Source organism: Podarcis liolepis, assembly GCF_965112155.1.
Source record: "Podarcis liolepis genome assembly, chromosome: 7".
Taxonomy (NCBI): domain Eukaryota; kingdom Metazoa; phylum Chordata; class Lepidosauria; order Squamata; family Lacertidae; genus Podarcis; species Podarcis liolepis.
This window is the reverse complement of record NC_139561.1, coordinates 83,771,101-83,793,275: the sequence shown is the minus strand read 5'-3', so window position 1 is coordinate 83,793,275 and position 22,175 is coordinate 83,771,101. Positions and strand designations below refer to the sequence as shown.

The following is a 22,175-nucleotide window of genomic DNA, read 5'->3' as shown; positions in this document are numbered from 1 at the left end:
CTACAAGCTTTCTAGCAATATTGATTTGGACTGTGTTAAGCTCTTGTTTTGTATTCTGGACAATCTCCCCTGTTTTTTGTACTTGGAACATTGTTCTATGGCCATTTTGATTTGCTCCCTCTAGAGGATAAAGTAAAGTTTGCCACAGCTTGACAGTGGAACTTTCCAAGGGAGAAAATTCCCGTGGGAAGTGACCTTGACATGAGTGGCCCACAAGAAGAGATAGTCACAAGAGCTAAGACCAAGCACCATCAGCAACAACAACAGCTGCAGCAACAACAGGCAAAGAAAAGAGGATCAATTTCAGGCCCAACAACTGGAGCAGCAGGAACAACAGGACAAGATAAAGGGACAGCCGTCTCTATGGAAGCTGTGACAGATGCGCTGCTTAAGATCAACCAAACTTTGGAGTCTTTAACAAAACAGACCTCAGAGAACACACTAAAATTAGCAGAAATTTCAGTAAGATTAAACCAGAATACAGAATCTATAAATAAACTGGTGGAGGAAAATGCCACTACGCGTCAAATTGCGGAAGATGCCAAGGCTACGGCGGGAGAGACACAGGAGAAATTAGAGCCGATTGCCAAGAAGGTCTATGAGCATGACTCAACTTTGGCCTTGTGGGACTTACAGAGGAAAGAGAGAAACTTAAAATTAAGACTGATCCCGGAGAACGAAAGAGACAACCTTGTGGAATATCTGACACGGGAGTTTGTGGACTGCTGGGACCTTGAGGAAGACGAATTCAAAATTACGACTGCTTTTAGATTGGGAAAAAAGCAAGACAGAAAGACCCCGAGAGACTGTTTGATTACATTCAGATCCAAGGAGGAAAGAGACAAAATATTAAGACTACACTTTGAAAAGGCCTTGCAAATTGGAAATTCAACTGCACAGTTCTTCAAAGACATCCCAAAACATATTTTGGATTTAAGAAACTTCTACAAGGACTTAGCTCTTTTGCTAAAGAAAAATTCCATCCGTTTCAGGTGGGAGTTCCCACAAGGACTGTCATTTGACTACAAGTTAAAGAAGGTAAAAATAAAGACAATTCAAGATAAAGAAAAATTTTTGGCAAGATATCAGGAGGAGCTACAGAAGGGGATTGTGGACGTACTTGGAGAACAGAGGAGAGCACTGGAGATCCTGAATCTCTCGACTGGACAAAAACCACCACCATCAGAAGAAGAGCAACAACTTGGAGCTGTTGGAGGAGCCTTAGAAAAATAACAAGATGGCTCTGCAATTCCTTAGTTGGAATTGTAATGGACTCAATGTGCCTTTGAGGAGAAGACAAGTATTTCACATACTGAATAGAGAACAATTGGACTTGATATGTTTACAAGAAACTCACATAACCAGAGCCCACAGGAGACTACTTATAAATAAAAGGCTAGGACAAGAATTTATCTCATCAGACAAAGTCAAGAAGAGAGGAGTTGTAATATATGTTAAGGAAAAATGGGCTCCAAAAATGATATTTAAGGATGAACAAGGGAGATATCTGGCAGTGGAAATACAAATTCAAGGAGAAAAATTTTTAGTGGTTGGAATTTATGCGCCAAATGAAGGCAAATCTGACTTCTTTAAGAGACTTCATGAAACTCTTTCTGACTATTTGGATTACAATATGATAATCATGGGAGACATGAATGGTGTGGTCTCCACCAACATGGACAAGGCACAAAGACTAACAGTTAGTAAAGAAGGGAGACTCCCTAAGACTTTTTTTGAAATGACAGAAAATATGGACTTGATAGACATATGGAGAACAAGGAACCCTCTGGAGAGAGAGGGAACCTTCTTCTCCCAAGCAATGACGACCTGGACCAGAATTGATCAAATTTGGGTTACTAGTGGAATGGCTCCAAAGATTAAGAAAGTGGAAATCTGCCCAAAAACTTGCTCCGACCATAACGCCGTGAAGATGGAGATGAAACTTACAACAACTGGTCAATTCAGATGGAGAATGAATGACACCCTCTTTCGGGACAAGGAGATTCTTATGAAGGCCCAAAAGACTTTAAAAGATTATTTCGAAATAAATATGAGGACCGACGTGGAGAAAAGAGTGATCTGGGATGCAAGTAAAGCGGTCATGAGAGGATTCTTGATTCAACAAAATTCAATAAAGAGGAAAAAACAAAACGAGAAAAAAGAGAAGCTATTGGAAATGATAAAGGAAGGAGAGAGAAAATTAAGAACAAAACCAAAATCTCAGGACATCTTAAGAGAGATCAAGTTATATCAAACACAATATATGGAATTGATGAACCAAGAGATTGAATGGAAGATAAAGCAAATGAAGCAAAAGACTTTTGAATCAGCAAATAAATGTGGTAAACTCTTGGCATGGCAATTGAAGAAAAGGCAGAAACTAAATACAGTTACAAGCCTGGAGGTGGATGGAAAGAATATATCTAAACCTAATGAAATTAGAAACTGCTTCGTAAGTTATTTTAAAAAGCTTTACACTCAAGGCCCCCAAAATGAAGAAGATATAGACAAATTCCTGGGAAAATATGGATTACAAAACATCTCTCATCAAAGTAAGATGGACTTGAACCAGAGAATCTCAGAACAAGAGATAGAGGCTGCTATTCAGAACATGCAATTGGGCAAATCTCCGGGACCAGATGGATTGACTTCCAGATACTACAAATCGTTGAAGGAATGGCTAACTCAACCACTAAGAGAAGTGTGCAACGAGATCCTTGAGGGAAAAAGGGCCCCTGAATCGTGGCAAGAGGCATATATTTCACTCATACCAAAGTCAGAGACTGAAAAGACCCAACTTAAGAACTACCGCCCAATATCACTCCTCAATGTGGATTACAAAATTTTTGCAGACATTTTGGCAAAAAGATTTAAAAGAGTATTGATGGAGAAGATTCATAAGGACCAAGCAGGTTTTCTCCCCAAAAGACACCTGGCAGACAATGTAAGGAATGTAATAGACATTCTGGAAAAGCTAGAGGTGAATATAAACACTAAAGCAGTACTGATTTTTGTGGACGCGGAGAAGGCCTTTGACAACATTTCTTGGAGTTTTATGAGAAAGAATCTTCATGGGATGGGGGTAGGCCAGGGTTTTGAGAATGGTATGGCTGCAATATATTCTGAACAAAAAGCTAAACTGATTGTAAATAATGTTATGACGGAGGAACTCAAGATAGAAAAAGGAACACGACAGGGGTGCCCGATTTCCCCATTACTTTTTATTTCAGTTCTGGAGGTGTTGCTGAACATGATAAGAAATGACCAGCAGGTTAAAGGTGTGCAGGTCGGAGCTAAACATTACAAGTTAAGAGCGTTCGCAGATGACCTGGTATTGACTTTGCAAGAGCCAAACACTAGTACAAAAAAGGTTTTAGAAATAATACAACAGTTTGGCCAGGTAGCTGGATTTAAGTTGAACAAGCAAAAAACTAAAGTTTTAGGGAAAAACTTAACAGATATGGAAAAGGAGAAATTTCAAGAGGAAACAGGTTTGATTGTGGTAAAGAAGGTGAAATACCTAGGGGTTTATTTAACATCTAAAAATCTGAATTTGTACAAGGACAATTATGAAAAATGTTGGTCAGAAATTAAAAAAGATCTAGAAATATGGTCAAATTTGAAACTGTCAATGCTAGGCCGAATCGCTGTGATTAAAATGAATGTATTGCCTAGAATGCTTTTTCTGTTTCAGACCTTGCAGATTCTCGACAAGATGGAATGTTTCAAGAGGTGGCAGAAAGATATTTCGAAATTTGTCTGGCAGGGCAAAAAGCCCAGAATTAAATTCAAAATATTAACAGATGCCAAAGAAAGAGGGGGTTTTGCCCTGCCGGACTTAAAATTGTACTACGAGGCAGCAGCTTTCTGCTGGCTGAAAGAATGGATGCTCCTCGAGAACACTGATATCTTGGATCTGGAAGGTTTTAACAATGCTTTTGGTTGGCATGCATATCTTTGGTATGATAAAGTAAACAGCGCTTTTAAAAATCACATTGTTAGGAAAGCATTGATTAATGTTTGGATAAGATACAAAGATATATTGGAAAATAAAACCCCTAGATGGGTGTCACCAGTGGAGGCCAAAGCAGTGAAGAGACTCAATACGGAGGCCGGATGGCCGAAGTATTGGGAAATCTTAGAACAGGATGGAGACAAGTTCAGACTACAAAGTCAGGAGAAATTGAAGCATAAAGTTGGAAACTGGTTTCAATATCGTCAAATAATGGAATTTTTTAAACAGGACAGGAAAATTGGTTTCCAGGTGGAAAAATCAAAATTAGAAACTGAACTGTTAGAACCCAATACTAAGATTTTATCTAGAATGTATAACTTGCTGTTGAAATGGAACACACAGGATGAAACAGTAAAATCTGCTATGATTAAGTGGGCTCAGGATGTTGGACATAACATCATGTCAGCTGACTGGGAATGGTTATGGAACACCGGTATTAAATTTACGGCATGTAATGCCTTAAAGGAAAACATTATGAAAATGGTATACAGGTGGTACATGACCCCAGTCAAGCTGGCAAAAATCTATCATTTGCCTGATAATAAATGTTGGAAGTGTAAAGAGACTGAAGGTACCTTTTATCACCTTTGGTGGACTTGCCCGAAGATTAAGGCCTTCTGGGAAATGATCTATAATGAAATGAAAAAGGTACTTAAATGTACCTTTCCCAAAAAGCCAGAGGCCTTTCTTCTGGGCATTGTCGGCCAATTGGTGACAAAGAAGGATAGAACTTTTTTTATGTATGCTACAACAGCGGCAAGAATACTCATCGCAAAGTATTGGAAGACACAAGATTTACCCACTCTGGAAGAATGGCAGATGAAAGTGATGGACTATATGACATTGGCCGAGATGACAGGCAGAATCCGTGACCAACGAAAAGAGACGGTGGAAGAAGACTGGAGAAAATTTAAAAGTTATCTGAAGGACTATTATAAACTTAATGAATGTTAAAAATGTCGTGGTTTTCAGAAACAAGGGGGTACAGGGATATATGGTTAGAAGATAGAAAAGGACTAAGTTGACAGAGATTTGAAAGCAATAATTGGGAGTTGCTAGTTGAAGTATGGACATTGGGATGCAGAGAGGGGGGGTATGGGGAAGTCCAAGAAAAGAGGTTTATAAGAAAATATGTACGAAACTATGCGTGTTTGTTTGTCATTTTCATTGTTTGTTTGTCTTTTTAAAACGTTGTAAAACCAATAAAAATTTTATAAAAAAAAAAAATATATAAGTCTGCTATCCTAACCATGCCTACTCAGAAGCAAGTCCTCCTGAATTCAGTGAGGCACACTCCCATGTAAAGTGGGGTTAGGATTGTGGTCCCAGTCATCTCCTTGATGGGGAGAGCCAATGTGGTGTAGTGGTTAAGAGCAGTGGACTCGTAATCTGGTGAACTAGGTTTGCTTCCCCGCTCCTCCACATGCAGCTGCTGGGTGACCTTGGGCCAGTCACACTTCTCTGAAGTCTCTCAGCCCCACTCACCTCACAGAGTGTTTGTTGTGGGGGGGGGGAGGGAAAGGAGAGTGTTAGCCGCTTTGAGACTCCTTTGGGTAGTGATAAAGCAGGATATCAAATCCAAACGCTGCTTCTTCTTCTCCTTGAGCTCTTGTTACGAGCTATTGTGCAAAGAAGGAACTGAGAACAAATCCCTCCCTCCAACTTTTGATCTCCAAGTGGGGCCAAGGGGAGGAAGTTTGCCTCTTCTTCGTCCCTTCTGCGTAGTGCCGCCTCCTTCCTTCCTTCCCCTTTCTGCCGCAGCCAGAAGCCGGGCCTCGGCTTTGGTCTCTGCCCCACAGCCTGTCACCTGGCTGGCTGGCTGGCTTTGGCACAGAGAGAGATGTGAGGTGTGGGCTTCTGGTGCCAAGTCCCCCACCCTACTCTGTGCCCGTTGGGGGCTCTTGCCTGGCACAGAAGCAGGAAACACAGGAGCACCAGAAAGAGGACGAATCCAGGAGTCAGCTGAGGGGTGTATCCTCTGGATCAAAGTCTGAAATGAGGCAGGAGAAGCCGCCGTGGTGTGCTAGGGCTTCGCTGGGGAAGAAGGGCTCATGGCAGGCCACACTCTTCAAAGGTGAGAAGGATAAGGACCCTAAATAGGAGGAAGGAGACACAAAGAGGGAGGGGAAATAGGTGCTGCGTTTCGATTTGTCCTTTGCCGGAGGGTGGCTAGTCTTTGGTGGCTGACTGTACAGCTCCAGCCACCTATTTCCCAACATTTTACTGCAATACGCTCTACGTGGGGCTATCTTTGAAGATGACCCGGAAACTACAACTAATCCAGAATGCGGCAGCTAGACTGGTGACTGGGAGCGGCCACCGAGACCACATAACACCGGTCTTGAAAGACCTACATTGGCTCCCACTACATTTCTGAGCTCAATTCAAAGTGTTGGTGTTGACCTTTAAAGCCCTAAATGGCCTCAGTCCAGTATACATGAAGGAGCATTTCCACCCCCATCGTTCTGCCCGGACACTGAGGTCCAGCGCCGAGGGCCTTCTGGCGGTTCCCTCACTACGAGAAGCTAAGCTACAGGGAACCAGGCAGAGGGCCTTCTCGGTAGTGGCACCCGCCCTGTGGAACGTCTCCCACCAGATGTCAAAGAGATAAACAACTACCTGACATTTAGAGGGAAGTTTTTAATGTGTGACATTTTGATGTATTTTAAATCCTTGTTGGAAGCCGCCCAGAGTGGCTGGGGAAACCCAGCCAGATTGGCGGGGTACAAATAAATTATTATTATTATTATTATCTGCTATGTGATAGCACGGAAAGAGATTTTGATCTCTCTAAGGGTGATAGGCTATATTCACAACATACATTTAAGGCACTGTGATACCACTTTAAACCATCATGGCTTCTCCCAAAGGATTCTGGAAGGTGTGGTTTGTTAAGGGTGCCGAGAGTGGTCAGGTGACTACTATTTCCCCTCTCAAAACTACAGTTCCCAGAGATGCCTGTGAAGAGGGATTGACTGTTTAAGCTACTCTGGGAAGTTCTTGAGGGCTGCAGTCCAGCAGTGAGCAGGACACACAATCACTTTTTTAAAAAAAAAATAATAATTTATATACCGTTCCTCATCTGAAGAGCACAGAATTGTTTACATATAACTTTGAAAAACCGTAACATAACCTTTAGAGGAGGCCCTTTTCTCAGTCCTGCCCCCGTCACAGCCAATCTTGGTAGGGATGTGGGACAGGGCCTTCTCAGTGGCTGCTCCCAAACTTTGGAGCTCCTTTCCTAGAGAAGTTAGACCGGTTTCTTCCTTGTCCTTCCTTTCTTATTTCAACATGCTTTTAGGAACTGACTATTCTTAAGGAAAGGGCTGGTGCTGTGATGTTTTTATTGTTATTATCTCTATTTTTAATAGATCATAAATGTGTGTTTGTGTGTGTGTTTAATTATCTTTTAATGATTTTTTCCCCTATGTTTGTAGCTTTTGAGTCCCCGTCTGGGAAAAAGCTGGGCTATAAATAAATATTATAATAAATATAACAAAAACAACCACACACATGAACATAGGGAATTGTTTTATTATGTACTTGAATTGTGAATGTTGACATTTCAATATTTGTGCAATTTGTTTTTATAATCCACTTAGAAGCCTATTTTAGCATTAAGTGACATATAAACTAAGAAATTATAATGGAAAGAGATGGAAAGAAGATAAAGTCCCTGCCAGAGAAGAATGGCAGATCAAGTTGATGGATTGTGCCGAAATGGCTAAAATGACCGGAAGAATCAGAAATCAGGAAGACCAAAATTTTAATAGGGAATGCGGGAAATTTATAACTTGTCTTAAAGACCATTGTAAACAGTTAAAATCATTAGTAGGATTGGAATATCACTTGTAGTTTACTGGTGAATCTTGGACACAATGGAGGGATAGAAGATTTGGATTATTATTTGATATGTTAATTGGATGCCTTTTATTGGAAAATTAATAAACGTTCTAACAAAACAAAAAAAAGATTTGGATTATCATAAAAGATACAGGAGAAAATGATTAACAATAGGACCCACAAAGGGGAGGAGAGAATTCCAAGAGATTCTTTGCAATCTTGTTTTTATGCTGCATGTCGGATATGTGACTGTAAAATTTTAATCTGAAAAACCAAATAAATAAATTGTACAAAAGGAAAAGAAATTATAATACGGGGACGTGTTTTTGCTCTTCTTTCCCCCGCTTCATGCTGCAGCCTCCCTCCTGAGTTCCTGCTTCCTCTGGACTCAAGCCCAGGCCAAGACTGGAATACCTATCAAAGTTGAACCAGAAATACTGCAAGAAGGAGAGAGTGTCACATTAACACCAGGAGATATTGATGTGACCACACTTCGTAGCTGCAAATGGTACCGAGGGTCAAGTGCTGACGAAAATCGAATCTTCACCTACTTCCTAGCTCCGGTGATTTCACAGAAAAACGGATCTGCCTTCACTGACAGGGAGACTGGGAGAAGAGATTGTTCCCTTCATATCACAGATTTAACACCAAGCGACTCTGGAACCTATACACTGGAACCAGAAGGACCTCTGGAACAGAGAATAGGGGCTATCAATATAACCGTCCCAGGTATGATGAGCTTGTTCTCCAGTCATTCTGACCTTTTATGCACCCAAATCTGCCTCTTCTACTGAGCTTTGAGGACCAAATGACTCTGGAACCTATACATTTAATGTTTTAATGTTGTATTTTAATCTTGTTTTTAAGTTGTATTCATTCAACTTGTTTTTATTATTGGTTGTTAGCCGCCCTGAGCCCAGCCTTGGTTGGGGAGGGCAGGGTATACCGTATCTTTCGCTCCATAGGGCGCACCGGACCATAGCGCGCACCTAGTTTTTAGAGGGGGAAATAAAGGGGGGGAATTGTTTCCCTTCTCACCCTCAAAAAGCAAAGAAGCCAAGACAGCGAGAGGGATCCACCCCGCTGGATGTCTTGGCTTCCTCTTTAGCCACGCGCAACCTCTCCAGCCGGGAGAGGCTGCGCACGGCTTCGTTTTTAGCCGCGGGGCTGGGGCGGGGGAAGCCCGAGCGTCCCATGACCCCAGCCCCCAGAACAGGCTGCTATCCGCAAGCCTTTGGAGCCCAGCAGGAACTCCCACCTGGCTCCGAAGGCTTGCAGATAGCTGCCTGAAGCCCGGGGAGCGCAGCGGGAGTTGGCGCTGCGCTCCCCGGGCTTCAGGCTGCAGGCTGCTATCCGCAAGCCTTCGGAGCCCGGCGGGAACTCCTGCCGGGCTCAGAAGGCTTGCGGATAGCAGCCTGGAGAGCAAGAGGGGTCGGTGCGCACCGACCCCTCTCGCTCTCCAGGCTTCAGAGAAAGCCTGCATTTGCTCCATAGGATGCACACACATTTCCCCTTCATTTTTGGAGGGGGAAAAGTGCGTCCTATAGAGTGAAAAATACGGTAAATAAAAATTATTATTATTATTATTATTATTATTATTATTATTCATTGAGAACAGAAGAGCCTCTGGGTTTTGAAACAGGAAGTCAAACCTAGAGGTCTCAGCCATGATCCCCCCCATCTTTTAGGGGGTCCCGTTGGTGCCTTTAGAAGTTTCTTCCCTTTTATCCCTCCAGATGTGTCCTCTAAGCAGCTTCTGGCTAGGTCTCTGAGCATTTCTGCTGAGGGCTGAGTGAACTTCTCCCCAGCACAACTGTCTCCAAAGGAGAAGCCCTGTCATAGCTGCTGGGTTCATTAACTGCAAGCAAATCGTGGAGAATTAGAAGAAGAAGAATGTTTAGGTTCAGGTATTGAAGGCAGCTACTTTTAATAAGGGTTCCTGCTGCAATTCCCTAATTCCTAGCACAACACGGTTGGTCTGGAAGCTCCCCTGGGTGGGGGGTAACTCCATAAAATGGGCCTTTTGATTGAGGGTAAGGTTTCTTCCCCCTTTATAAAAACATGGGTTTTGCTCTGGCATTCCTGGCTGGTGTCTTTGTTTTTTGTCCAAGGGAGCCCTCAGATTTCTCCGTTAACAAGGGTCCGCAGATGGAAGGAAACTCAGCCGCTGCCTATTACCACCCTTCACTTAAGGAACAGATCCATGGTAGCGCCTGCTCTGGGTGGGAAATTGCAGGGCCTGGGTTGCCTGGCTTTTTAAAAGATTCTTTCATTTCTGTGTTTTGCATCATGACTATGTTATTCTTTCCTCCATTCACCTCAAAGGCCTTGATGTGTTTGAAAAGAGGCAGTCAGCCGGATGGTCCTTATTGCTGCCATTGCTGAGTTCCTCAAAACCTTCTTTCTGGTTCCAGATTCTGCTCTGCTGGATGCAGGAGTCGTTTCTCGGATTGTCGTTGGGTCTCTGGTTGCGCTGATGTTGTTTGGAACACTGCTTTGTGTCTTGTTCTGTGAGTAAGACGTTGGAAGTGCGGAGCCTCAGATTCCTGAGTCCTGTCGCCAACTACTGGAGCTCAGGGGTATTGCTGGACAGGGCAGGGGCAGAGGGTCTGCAGAAACAAATGTGCATAAAATGTGTTTGTGCTAACTTAGACATAAATGCCACATTTTTTATTATTATTATTATTATTATTATTATTATTATTATTATTATTATTACCCCGCCCATCTGACTGAGTTTCCCCAGCCACTCTGGGCGGCTCCCAACAGAGGACTAAAAACAGGATAAAACTTCAAACATTAAAAACTTCAGATGTCTTCTAAAAGTCAGATAGTTGTTTATTTCCTTGACATCTGAAGGGAGGGTGTTCCACAGGGCGGTCGCCACCACCAAGAAGGCTCTCTGCCTGGTTCCCTGTAACCTCACTTCTCATAGTGAGGGAACCGCCAGAAGGCCCTCGGCGCTGGATCTCAGTGTCCAGGCTGAACGATGGGGGTGGAGACGTTCCTTCAGGTATACTGGGCCGAGGCCATTTGGGACTTTAAAGGTCAGCACCAACACTTTGAATTGTGCTTGGAAACGTACTGGGAGCCAATGTAGGTCTTTAAGGACCAGTATAATATGGCCTCGGTGGCCACTCCCAGTCACCAGTCTGGCTGCCGCATTCTGGATTAGTTGGTAGTTTCCAAGTCACCTTCAAAGGTAGCCCCACGTAGAGCGCATTTCAGTAATCCAAGTAGGAGATACTGTAATTTTCTGTGTATAAGACTAGGTTATTTTATTTAAAAATTATGTTCAAAATTGTAGTTCATCTTATACACGGATACAATGCCCCCCCATTTTCTCAATTTGGAGTCCCCCCAAATAGGGGGTGTCTTATACATGGGGGCATGTTATACACAGAAAAATACGGTAACTAGAGCATACAAGCCATCCATGTCACACACCCCAAAAAAATTCTTCAGTGAAGTCCCTCTTCCATTCATTTATTCCCCTTTTAATTTTCTGACAGAACCTGCTCCAAATCAGTTCTGCTTCTATCATCTCAATTCTTTACCCCAATATCATCCCTTGTTATAAAGAAAAAAAACATAAAAGCAAAGCTCTGTGTAGGGTGAATGTTCAGGTTTGATTCCCACTTTTCTTCCTCCTTCAGGGGCCTGTCGTCTGAGATTTAAGACTTCTGCCCAGGTTGTATCTCCACCTCCTTTACCTGACGATGTTCCCTTTTCTGGACAGGTGAGACCTCAGTATAGCGAGGGAAGCCATTTGCACTGCCAAATCCTATTTCAAGTTTATTTTCAGCATGCTATATTTAAGAACATGAAAGGATTGCAAGGGCCCTGCCCCAAGGAATATGCAATCAGTAAGGCAGAGAAAGGATTAGCAGTTGACAACTCAGCAAAGAGGGTGGGGTTGGGACATGAAAAATCGGCTTTCTAAAAGGGAGGCTGCCCTCCTCTGGGGCGTTAAAAAATGTTTTGCAAGCCTGCGTCTTCCCAGGGTTCACCTAAGCCTGTTGATACCCGCCTTCATTTCTCAACGGATCCATTTTGGTTCAATTTCTGTTGTCACACAGCACTCAACCAGAGCCAGGGCCTTTTCAACTCTGGCTCCGGCCTGGTGGAACGCTCTGCCTCATGAGACCAGGGCCCTGCAGGATCTGATTTCTTTCTGCAGGGCCTGTAAGACAGAGTTGGGAAACTGCCAGGGAGATAGTGTCCATCATGAGCCCCCAAGCTGGAGTTCTGGACGTCCATCGGCCTCCCGTAGTCACGCAGATCCAACAGTTAGGGGCACAAAGCCTTTGGAAATTCTTAGCCACATTCCTAGGCTGGTGCACCCTCTTTATCAGCAGAAACGCAGCCAAAAGCTTGCATCACAGAAGAGCAGAAGAGCATAATTTACAGACTTTATTTAGCGTTTAACAGAACAAAAGAAAACACGTCCATTCTGTCAGCGTCTCTGAGCCGACTGAAAACGAAAGGAAACAACAAGCAGAACATAAACATCCTGTGAATCAGGACATGCGCAGACTCTGTGTCTCCCAAAGCCTGCTCCCTTTTAAGGTGGAACGGGAATATCCTAACATCCTCCCCCTTTCCGTGTAACCTGTTGTACCGGTGGTTCACCCAATTGCAACCTTTGTGTGTAAACCTTAAGTTGTTCTCTGTTAACAACCTTAGACAACAGATCAGCAGGAATTTCATTTCCTGCCATGTAGGACACCTGAATCAGTCCTTTCTGGATACACTCTCTTGCACGATGTAACTTGATCTGCAAGTACTTGGTTCTCTGCTTGCAACTCTCGGAGTTCAGCAAAGCCAAACACGATCTATTGTCTTGATACACTTGTATAGGACATTTCACAGACACCCTGATGTCCTTAAACAGTTGCATCAACCATTCACAATCCATGAGTGAAAATGACAGAGCATTGAGTTCTGCTTCACAGGAACTTAGGCTCACTGTTGTTTGCTTCTTGCACAACCAGTCAAACAGGCAGTGGTTGTACATGTAGCATACTCCAGAAGTGCTTGTACCATCTGTGGTGTCACTTCCAAAACTTGCATCTGCAAAGATTTCAAGACCTCCAGTCTTCTGAATGGTGAACCTCAGCCTTTCAAATAGCGGGCTATGCGCTTCAGAGCTTTCCAATCCTGAACCGTAGGATTGTTGGCATGTCTGCTAAGCAGATTACAGCTTACAGCAATGTCAGGTCTTGAACATCTGGCAATGAAATTCAGTTTGCCTAGGATGCATCTGTACAGCGTTGTGTCAGAAAACGCTTCAGCAGTACTGTCTACCTGGTAACCTGTCACCATCGGTGTGTCTGCTGGGTTTGCATCAACCAAATTCAACCTGGTTAACACATCAGCAATTTTCTGTGTTTGGTGTACCAGAAAATTACCTGCTTGGTCTCTCTCCACCTGCAGAGAAAGATAGTTGGATACCTCACCAAGATCCTTCATGTCAAAGTGCTCCTTCAGTTGAGCTAGGGTGCTTTGGTAAAAAGCCTGATTCTTCCAAAACATCAGAAGATCATCAACAAAACATAAACAATACAGTTTGTTTTGCCCCTCCTCTTTGACAAACACACATGGATCAGCTTTGCCCTGGTGAAAACCTAGAGAAAGCAATGTCTCAGTGAGTTTTGTGTTCCAACACCTGGCACTCTGCTTGAGACCATATAAGGATTTCCGCAGTTTACAGACCATACCCTTCTGTATCTCCATCCCATCAGGTGGAAGCATGAACAGCTCCTCCCCCAAAATCCCATACAAAAAAGCTGTATTAATGTCGTGGTGGGAAACATGCAGTTTCTCCTCCGCGGCGACCTTGAGCATCAGCCGAATGCTCTCATATTTGACTGTGGGTGAGTAGGTCTCGTGGTAATCCTGTCCTGGTACCTGTGAAAAACCTCTGGCAACCAATCTGGCTTTGTGTCTTACTACCTTGCCATTCTGGTCTGTCTTGGCCTTGAAGACCCATTTGCTGCCAACCAGTCTCATTCCTGGGACTACCGGTACCAATTCCCAAGTTTGGTTCCTGTTCAAGGAATCAACTTCAGCCTTCATGGCATTTAGCCAAGGCTCTGCATCTTTAGAGGTTAACTCCTGAACCTCTTTGAAGCTTGAAGGTTCCCATACCTTCTCTGAGCTACTAAGAACAGCAGTTGCTGTCTTAGCAAACTCATCAGCATACCTCTTTGGAGGTCTGCCCTTGGTCGCCCTTTCAGACCTACGTACTAGACGCAAGTCTTCTGGACTCATCTCCTCTTTCTTAGGAGAAAAGTGACCAATGGTGAACAGTGGTTCTTCCAGTTCATTGTCAGACGCATCAGATGGTCTGACTGAGGCCTTTGCGCTCTGGTAGTCTGCTGTGTCATCACTTTCACTGACATCAGCAGCAGCGCCGCCCACTGAACTGGAATCCGAACTCTGATCATCATCATCATCATCCTCATCCTCATCCTCATCAGCAGCAGCTTTCTCATCTTTAGCTGCTTGCTTGACATCACCTTCATCCTCCTCTGGGTAACTCTGGAAAATTCCCACATTTTCCCCCCACTTAGGATTGTACTCCACACTCCTTGTGAACTTTATGGATTTTGAGTCAGTCATCCATACCCTGTATGCACCTTTTTCGTACCCCATGAACAAACCATGTGCCCCACGCTTCCCAAGCTTGTTGGTTTGTTGTGTGCGTACCCACATGTCTGAACCAAAAATTCTCATGTGTTTGGTGTTGGGTTTCTTACCAAACATCTTCTCATAGGGGGTACAGCCAATGGGTGATGACAATCTGCGATTAACGGTATAAACCAAATTCCCCAGAGCCTCCCCCCAAAACTTATCAGGGAGATTGGCATCATGCAACAAGGTTTTGATTCCTTGCAGCAATGTTTGATTTGCTCTCTCCGCAAGACCATTCATCCATGGCGATCTGGGCGTTGACATGTCATGCTGGATTCCCTTCTCAGTCAGGAAAGCTTCAAACTGCTGAGAAGTAAACTCCCCGCCCCGATCAGTAAAAAAACAAGAAATACGTTTACCGTGCACATTCTCCAACCAAGCACAGAATGCCTTAAACTTTGGAAACGCTTGCGATTTCTGTTCGAGCAAATACACATGAATGTACCTGGAAAAGGAATCAATCAGAATCATGAAGTACCTTGCTCCTCCTAAAGAGGGTGCAAGTGGACCAACCAGGTCCGCATGCACTAGCTGGTAGGGTTTGGAAGCCTGCCTGCTAGACTCCTTGCCTTTTGGAGCAACCTTCACCTTGTTCTCTGCACAAGATACACATTTCATGTGAAATTTACAGGGTTTGATGTTCAAACCCTCAACCACCTCTGGCATCTTGGCCAGTGCCTTCCAAGAGAGGTGACAAAACCTTCGATGCGCATCATGAATGCAACCTGCATGAAGAACTTTGTTAGTTTGTGCAACACAACAAGAATCAGCATTTGACACAACAGCAGTGTCCTCATAAGTTATATGGAACAAACCATCCATAAACTTTGCATGCAAATAGTCCTCTTTGCCTTTACTGATGACACAGACGCTCCTCTTGAAGGAAATCTGAAAACCACGCCCAGTAAGCTGTGGGACACTCAACAAGTTGCTTGCAGCGCCTGGAACATATAGTACACCACTGATGGTTGTGTGCAAACTTGCAAGTTTCACAGTCCCTTCTCCTGCAATTTGCAACGTCCTTCCATCAGCCAGGTGGATCTCACCTTCCTGAGGCTTGAAGGAGATAAAGAGATGCCGATCCTTGGAAATATGGCGGCTGGCACCTGAATCCACAACAAAGCTGCCTTTGGCTGTTGGAGCAGTCCTTACAGCAAGCAAACCCTTGTTTTGCAGCTTGCCCCCCTGCTGCTCCTGGCCAGCAGACTTGCCTTTAGCCTTTGGTGAAGCTGTGCCAGCAAGCAACGCCTTGCTTTCCACTGGCGTGGGCTTTTGCAGCTTGCCCCCCTGCTTCTGGTCAGCAGACGTGCCTTTAGCCTTTGGTGAAGCCGTGCCAGCAAACAATGCTTTGTTATCCCCTTGCGCGGGCTCTTCACCCTCCCTCTGCTCCTGGCCATCTGCAGGTGTCTGCCTGTGGCTCTGTTTACCTTTGCCTTTCCGGCCTCTGCAAAGGCGATGGCCTTGGTTCCCATGAGAAACAGAGCTCTCAGCTGCCGACTCCTTGGCTCCCCCTGGAGGCTGGAATGCTGCCTGGGATGACGTGACGGTCAGCTCCCCCTGCAGCTTGCAACTGGTGCCCTCAGCATCCCTGCACTCAATCACATTCTGGGAAACAGCTGGGACCTCCGATGCAGTCGAACTCTGGGCTGGGATTACTTGCAAATGAGCTTTCAACAAAGCAGTCCACATTCCACGTGCAGTGGTGTTGCCAGCCAGCGTCTTAATTTCCTCAAGAGATACGGATAGGACTATTATGTCCATCGCTTTCGAATCATGCGATTTCCATCTCTCTGTCAGAGGAACTGGGGGGGTTTCAGAAACAACATGCCACACCCCAAACTGACGCAGTAAACTCTCACACCATTTTGCCCAGGGTTCATAATTCTGCCCATCCAACTTAGGACACGGAGCAGTTTCTGAGGTCTGTAGGAGATCCATCTCAGCTTTTTTACTTGAGCCGTGAGCCCTATGCCTTCAAAGACTCCTTATCTTGGCAGCCCATTAATCACGAACTCTTTGGCTCGGCTCCCAGGCCAATTAAGCCTTGCCGGAGATCAAAGGCTGTTTGCCGAGGTGAAACAGAAAAAGCGTCCGTTTTGCTTTTCCCCCCTTCATACCTCTCAAACGCAGTCTGTTGCAGCTTTACTCTCCTGTAGGTGCCGTGAATCTGGGCCCGAAACCTTGTTGTTGGGAAACTGCCAGGGAGATAGTGTCCATCATGAGCCCCCAAGCTGGAGTTCTGGACGTCCATCGGCCTCCCGTAGTCACGCAGATCCAACAGTTAGGGGCACAAAGCCTTTGGAAATTCTTAGCCACATTCCTAGGCTGGTGCACCCTCTTTATCAGCAGAAACGCAGCCAAAAGCTTGCATCACAGAAGAGCAGAAGAGCATAATTTACAGACTTTATTTAGCGTTTAACAGAACAAAAGAAAACACGTCCATTCTGTCAGCGTCTCTGAGCCGACTGAAAACGAAAGGAAACAACAAGCAGAACATAAACATCCTGTGAATCAGGACATGCGCAGACTCTGTGTCTCCCAAAGCCTGCTCCCTTTTAAGGTGGAACGGGAATATCCTAACAGTTCCGCCTGGCCTTTGGCTTGGAATCAACTTGATCCCCTTCCCCTCTATCCTTTTTCCTTTCTCCTTCTGTGATGGAACTCCTATTTGTGGACTTCCCTGGCTTTTTTCCGGCCCACGTAGGACCAGTCTGGGTAGTTGGCCTTGGTGAAGATTTGACGTTTTCATCCCCAAAAAGTTTTTGATTTGAGTTTCTACTAAAATGAGGCTGCATTTTCATGTTGTATTTTAATCTTGTTTTTAAGTTGTATTTTAATCAATTGTTTAATACCTGGTGTTAGCTGCCTGCCGGGTCTTGGCTGGGGAGGGCAGGGTATAAATTATTATTATTATTAAGTTTGCTATTAGAACTAGCCATATTCAGAATTCAGCACTAACACATTGTCTGGGCTCAACAGTTCACCAGTCCCTGCTACTGGTGCTGTTGCTTAATAACCAAGAACTGTTCTTTAGCATCATTACTATTACTGTTGTTTGTATTAAATCCAGGTCAAGTCTGACAGCTCCTCTGATCCCAACTGCATGTACCAGGTAGGTGAAGGTCCTTCACATTTATCCTTCTCTCAGAAAAGACATGTGATCCCATGTGATCTCCTCTCTCAAAGGGACAGAGCCACTGGAAGGAAAGGCCCTACCAGCCTTCTTAAGTCCTCAGATGACTTTGGTCTCTGGCTGAAACAACATCCACTTTAACTCAGCAACATGGTTGACTGGGAGCTGTCCGTGGTCCTGATTTACCTGGCCTGACCAAGCCCCTGAGCCCCAGCAGAATCAGAGGCAGAAACTTTCAGACATGTACACAAACACCTCCTCCACGTATGCTGACCTTGTAAAGGAACATCTTAACATCCAAGGTGATGGGGGATTTGTTCTGAATATGGATTCAGGTTTCCTCCTCCCTGCTTTCCATACTGATGCCTTCCTCTTCCTCTTCCTTTCTTGGTTAAAAGGTGTTTGTCTTAAGAACTTAGAAGAGTTCTTAAGACAACTTGCAAAACTGACGGGAAGAGTTAGAGGAGTACTGAACCAGAAAATATTTGGAGAATAGAGAATATTTAAGGATTATATAAGATCATATTGTACCAATCACACCATATTAGCAGAACTTGAGTGATACTTGTAAACACAACAAATACCGTTTGTGGTGTAGACAGGAACAATATTAAAGAATATAAAACTGTGCGAAAGAAACGACAGTATAAACAGTACAATGAGAATGATTGGAAGACTCGTTTTGTCAGAAGTCTTTTTTATTTAAGTGTTTAATTAAGTATTAATTAGGAAGATGAAGTTTTTTTTATGTACATAAATTTGCTTTTTCTTCTTTCTGTATTTTCTTTTCTTTTTTCTTAATTGTTTTTTCTTTATTTTTCTTTTTGTAGTATGAGATTGTAAATTCTTTGTATAAGTGTGTAATTTAAATTAATAAAGATTATTTTTTTAAAAAAGAACTTAGAAGAGTCTTAAAATAAATAATTAAAGTACTAATAATTAAATTGTCAAAGACTCAGGACACTTTTATGGTAGATAAGTCTATTAATGGCTATTAATATGGCTGGCTGTGTGGTACCTCCACGGTTAGACTCATAGGCTCACGGAACTGTAAAGTTGGAAGGGACCCAACCAGTCATCTAGTCCAACCCCCTGCAATACTAGAGATGGCCATTCAACCTCAGTGGCCAACTTCCCAGGATACCCAGGTTAAAAAAGAAAAAAAGAAAGTTTTGCTCTTGGTGCTTCTGTCTCATGCAACTCCATTTCGTCCTCAGGCCCTCCAACAGAGAGACCAGCCAATGTACAACCAGCCGAAGTGGTAATGCATGAACCCACCAATGTCCATTTTACTTCCAAATTGGAGCTTCAATGGAAGGGCACACCCTGGAAGTCCAAAGTACAGCCCCCTGGTTCTCTGGTTAAAGGGATCTTGTGGAAGGGCAAAGGAGACCTTGGAGATCCAGTCGGAATAAAAGTTCTGAGCTAGCTCTGAATCTGCATGAAATAGCTTCCGATGCCCTACTCTGGGAAGCTCTCCCCGTAATGGCCATTAAATTCATCAAAATGTTACTTGTGTGGACAGTGACTGAGTCTGCAAATATAGCTCATGGCATCCTTTGCCAACCAGGTGCCTGGCAGATGTTTTTGATTACAACCCCCATCAGATCCAGCCAACCTCTAGGGAGCACCTGTTTCTGGATTAAAGAAACAGAAAACCATATTCCATTTTTTGCTATGGACAGAGCTGGTCCAAAAGAATTGGTTGCCTGAGGCAACAAGAGTAGTTGAGCATTTCTTTTTGGCAAAGTTGTTGAGCTTGCAAAAGTTCTTCCATCTTGGCAGCAATAAGTAATTAGCAATTTGTTATACTTTCAAATCAGCTGCCCGAGGCTGCTATCTCACTCTGCCCAATGGAAGGGCCAGCCCTGGCTAATGGGCCAACTGCCTCCTTTCTTGGTGGTGTAAGAACATGCCACATTGTCAAGGTAAAGGACCCCTGGATGGTTTGTCCAGTCAAAGGCAACTATGGGGTTGTGGCACTCATCTCGCTTCAGGCCAAGGGAGCCGGTGTTTGTCCACAGACAGCTTTGTGGGTCATGTGGCCAGCATGAATAAACAGCTTCTGGCACAACGGAACACCATGATGGAAACCTGAGCAGCGCACGGAAACTCTGTTTACCTTCCCGCCGCATTGGTACATATTTATCTACTCGCGTGTGCTTTTGAACATGGTATATCCAGTTGGTTAGGACTGAAAATCCAAGGAAGATGATCACTTAAGTTCGCAATGCTTTGCCCAGGCCTTCTCCAGGCCTTCATTTGCTTTTATATATTTTATACAGTGGTACCTCAGGTTAAGTACTTAATTCATTCCGGAGGTCCGTTCTTAACCTGAAACTGTTCTTAACCTGAAGCACCACTTTAGCTAATGGGGCCTCCTGCTGCTGCCGTGCCACCGGAGCATGATCTCTGTTCTCATCCTGAAGCAAAGTTCTTAACCTGGGGTAATATTTCTGGGTTAGCGGAGTCTGTAACCTGAAGCGTATGTAACCCAAGGTACCCCTGTACTGTTTTATTTGTTTTGGGTAGTATTTCAGAGAGAGAGAGTACATAGTACACCACTTACAGATTTTAAGCACTTTGGAAATGCTTTTAAATAAATCAATGAAGCTGCTGGTAGATGCAATTAAAAAATAAAATAAATTTCCTGAATCACCACCAGGAGGCACATGATTGCATGTATTGAGAGAGTTCCTTGAAACTCAGCGGAATAAATTTCTGAGTAATGTCATCCTTCTAGGAGCGTTGAACTGAAGGTCCCGTCCCCGTCCCCCCCGCCCCATCAGTCTTTGTCAAAGTGCTTTGGCAAATGTCCTGGCAACTTGGTTCCCGGGTGAAATGGATTAACCCACGTCCTTTTTCGTCTGGTTTCCAACCTAGTTTTATTTGTTCGTTTGCTTTTTACCTTTCTTTACCACCCATCAACTTAGCTGTGCTCTCAGCAGAACACCTGCCCACGTGGTAAGACAAATTATCTCTAGAGAACTTAACCGCTGCTGACACTGGCCACAGACAAGGCATGAAGCGAAGGAAGGAAGACGAACTTACTCCATTCATAAGCAGAGGTTGGCTGGCCACCTGTCCTGGATGCTTTGATTGAGATTCCTGCATTGCAGAGGGTTGGACTAGATAACCCTCAGGGTCCCTTCCAACTCTACAATTCTATGATTCTGAGATTCTAGGACCCTAGAGTCTAGCAGTGACCAGAGTCAGACTCCTGTTCCACTGGCTAAGGCACTGGACCAAGTTCCTGCCTTTGAGGTTGGCAGTCAGGGGCAAACTAAATGATATCCCAAAAGTTCCTGTTAAAGGTTGTTGTTGTTGTTGTTTAGTCGTTTAGTCATGTCCGACTCTTCGTGACCCCATGGACCAGAGCATGCCAGGCACTCCTGTCTTCCACTGCCTCCCGCAGTTTGGTCAAACTCATGCTGGTAGCTTCGAGAACACTATCCAACCATCTTGTCCTCTGTCGTCCCCTTCTCCTTGTGCCCTCCATCTTTCCCAACATCAGGGCGTTTTCCAGGTAGTCTTCTTTTCTCATGAGGTGGCCAGAGTATTGGAGCCTCAGCTTCAGGATCTGTTCTTCCAGTGAGCACTCGGCTGATTTCCTTCAGAATGGAGTGGTTGGATCTTCTTGCAGTCCATGGGACTCTCAAGAGTCTCCTCCAGTGCCATAGTTCAAAAGCATCAATTCTTCGGTGATCAGCCTTCTTCATGGTCCAGCTCTCACTTCCATACATCGCTACTGGGAAAACCATAAAGGAGCTGAGCTTAATTTTCTCTATGAAAAGTTAAGTCTCCAAGGAGATGAGAGACTGTTGCTGCCCCACTGAGAGGGAAAGTCCTCTTGAAGAAGAGACTGCCATTTCCTGAACAGCCGCTAGAGGGACACAGAATCCCATATAAATAAAAAGACAGGGTGTTGGGGAGTTGATAGAAAACATCCAATCTCGGTTTTGAAAGTCAGTGGGTGGTCTCCAGCAAATATTCCTATCTCAGCCTAATTTATCACACAGGGTTGTCGTAGGGATAAGATGGAGTAATTCCAGGCCCACCGTCCGAAGCTCCTTGGAGGAAGTGTGGGATGTGATATATAACACCACCACAGCCAGCAACAGACTCAGCTTGTGGGCTGTTGATTTGCAAGGCTGTGTTTTGATGAAGTATATTGCGAGAATGCTTAATGGGCGCTGGTGCTTCTCCATTAATACTGAACGCACATTAAGTGCTCAGGAAACCATTTTAACTGTGTTGCCTGAATCAAGAGGCGTTGTCATCACTAAATACCTCCTCAAATGATGGGGCATTTAAATGCATTTCACGAGATGCAATTAGTACCTAATCGGTTCAGTTGTTTTCACAATGTGTGCAGAAATTAATTTGGTATCCCAACAGTTGTTTTGTTTTTGTTTTTTGCAATTTGGAGAGGGGTTTTTCCCTGGGGCGTCTTTGGAGGCCCAAACCCTAATCTTGTCCCATCACCAA

General features: G+C 44.2%; 1 protein-coding gene across 1 annotated transcript; it reads left to right on the top strand.

The window, feature by feature from the left end:
• The first annotated feature begins 5,734 nt into the window (after positions 1-5,734).
• LOC310712698 (uncharacterized protein) lies at positions 5,735-20,348 on the top strand. Its single transcript, XM_083516010.1, has 6 exons — positions 5,735-6,089; positions 8,216-8,587; positions 10,273-10,368; positions 11,515-11,597; positions 17,625-17,666; positions 18,905-20,348. Exons 1-6 carry the CDS (start codon positions 6,011-6,013, stop codon positions 18,950-18,952), a joined length of 720 nt encoding a protein of 239 aa, XP_083372136.1. The 5' UTR covers positions 5,735-6,010; the 3' UTR covers positions 18,953-20,348.
• The last annotated feature ends 1,827 nt before the right edge of the window (positions 20,349-22,175 follow it).

What these genes read in the sequence shown, in the direction of transcription:
- LOC310712698 (XM_083516010.1), top strand. Translation starts at nt 6,011, where the DNA reads ATGAGGCAGGAGAAGCCGCCGTGGTGTGCTAGGGCTTCGCTGGGGAAG. An exon ending in ACTGCTTTGTGTCTTGTTCT is followed by an intron (nt 10,369 to 11,514) that starts GTGAGTAAGACG and finishes TTCCTCCTTCAG; the next exon opens with GGGCCTGTCGTCTGAGATTT. An exon ending in ATCCCAACTGCATGTACCAG is followed by an intron (nt 17,667 to 18,904) that starts GTAGGTGAAGGT and finishes TTTCGTCCTCAG; the next exon opens with GCCCTCCAACAGAGAGACCA.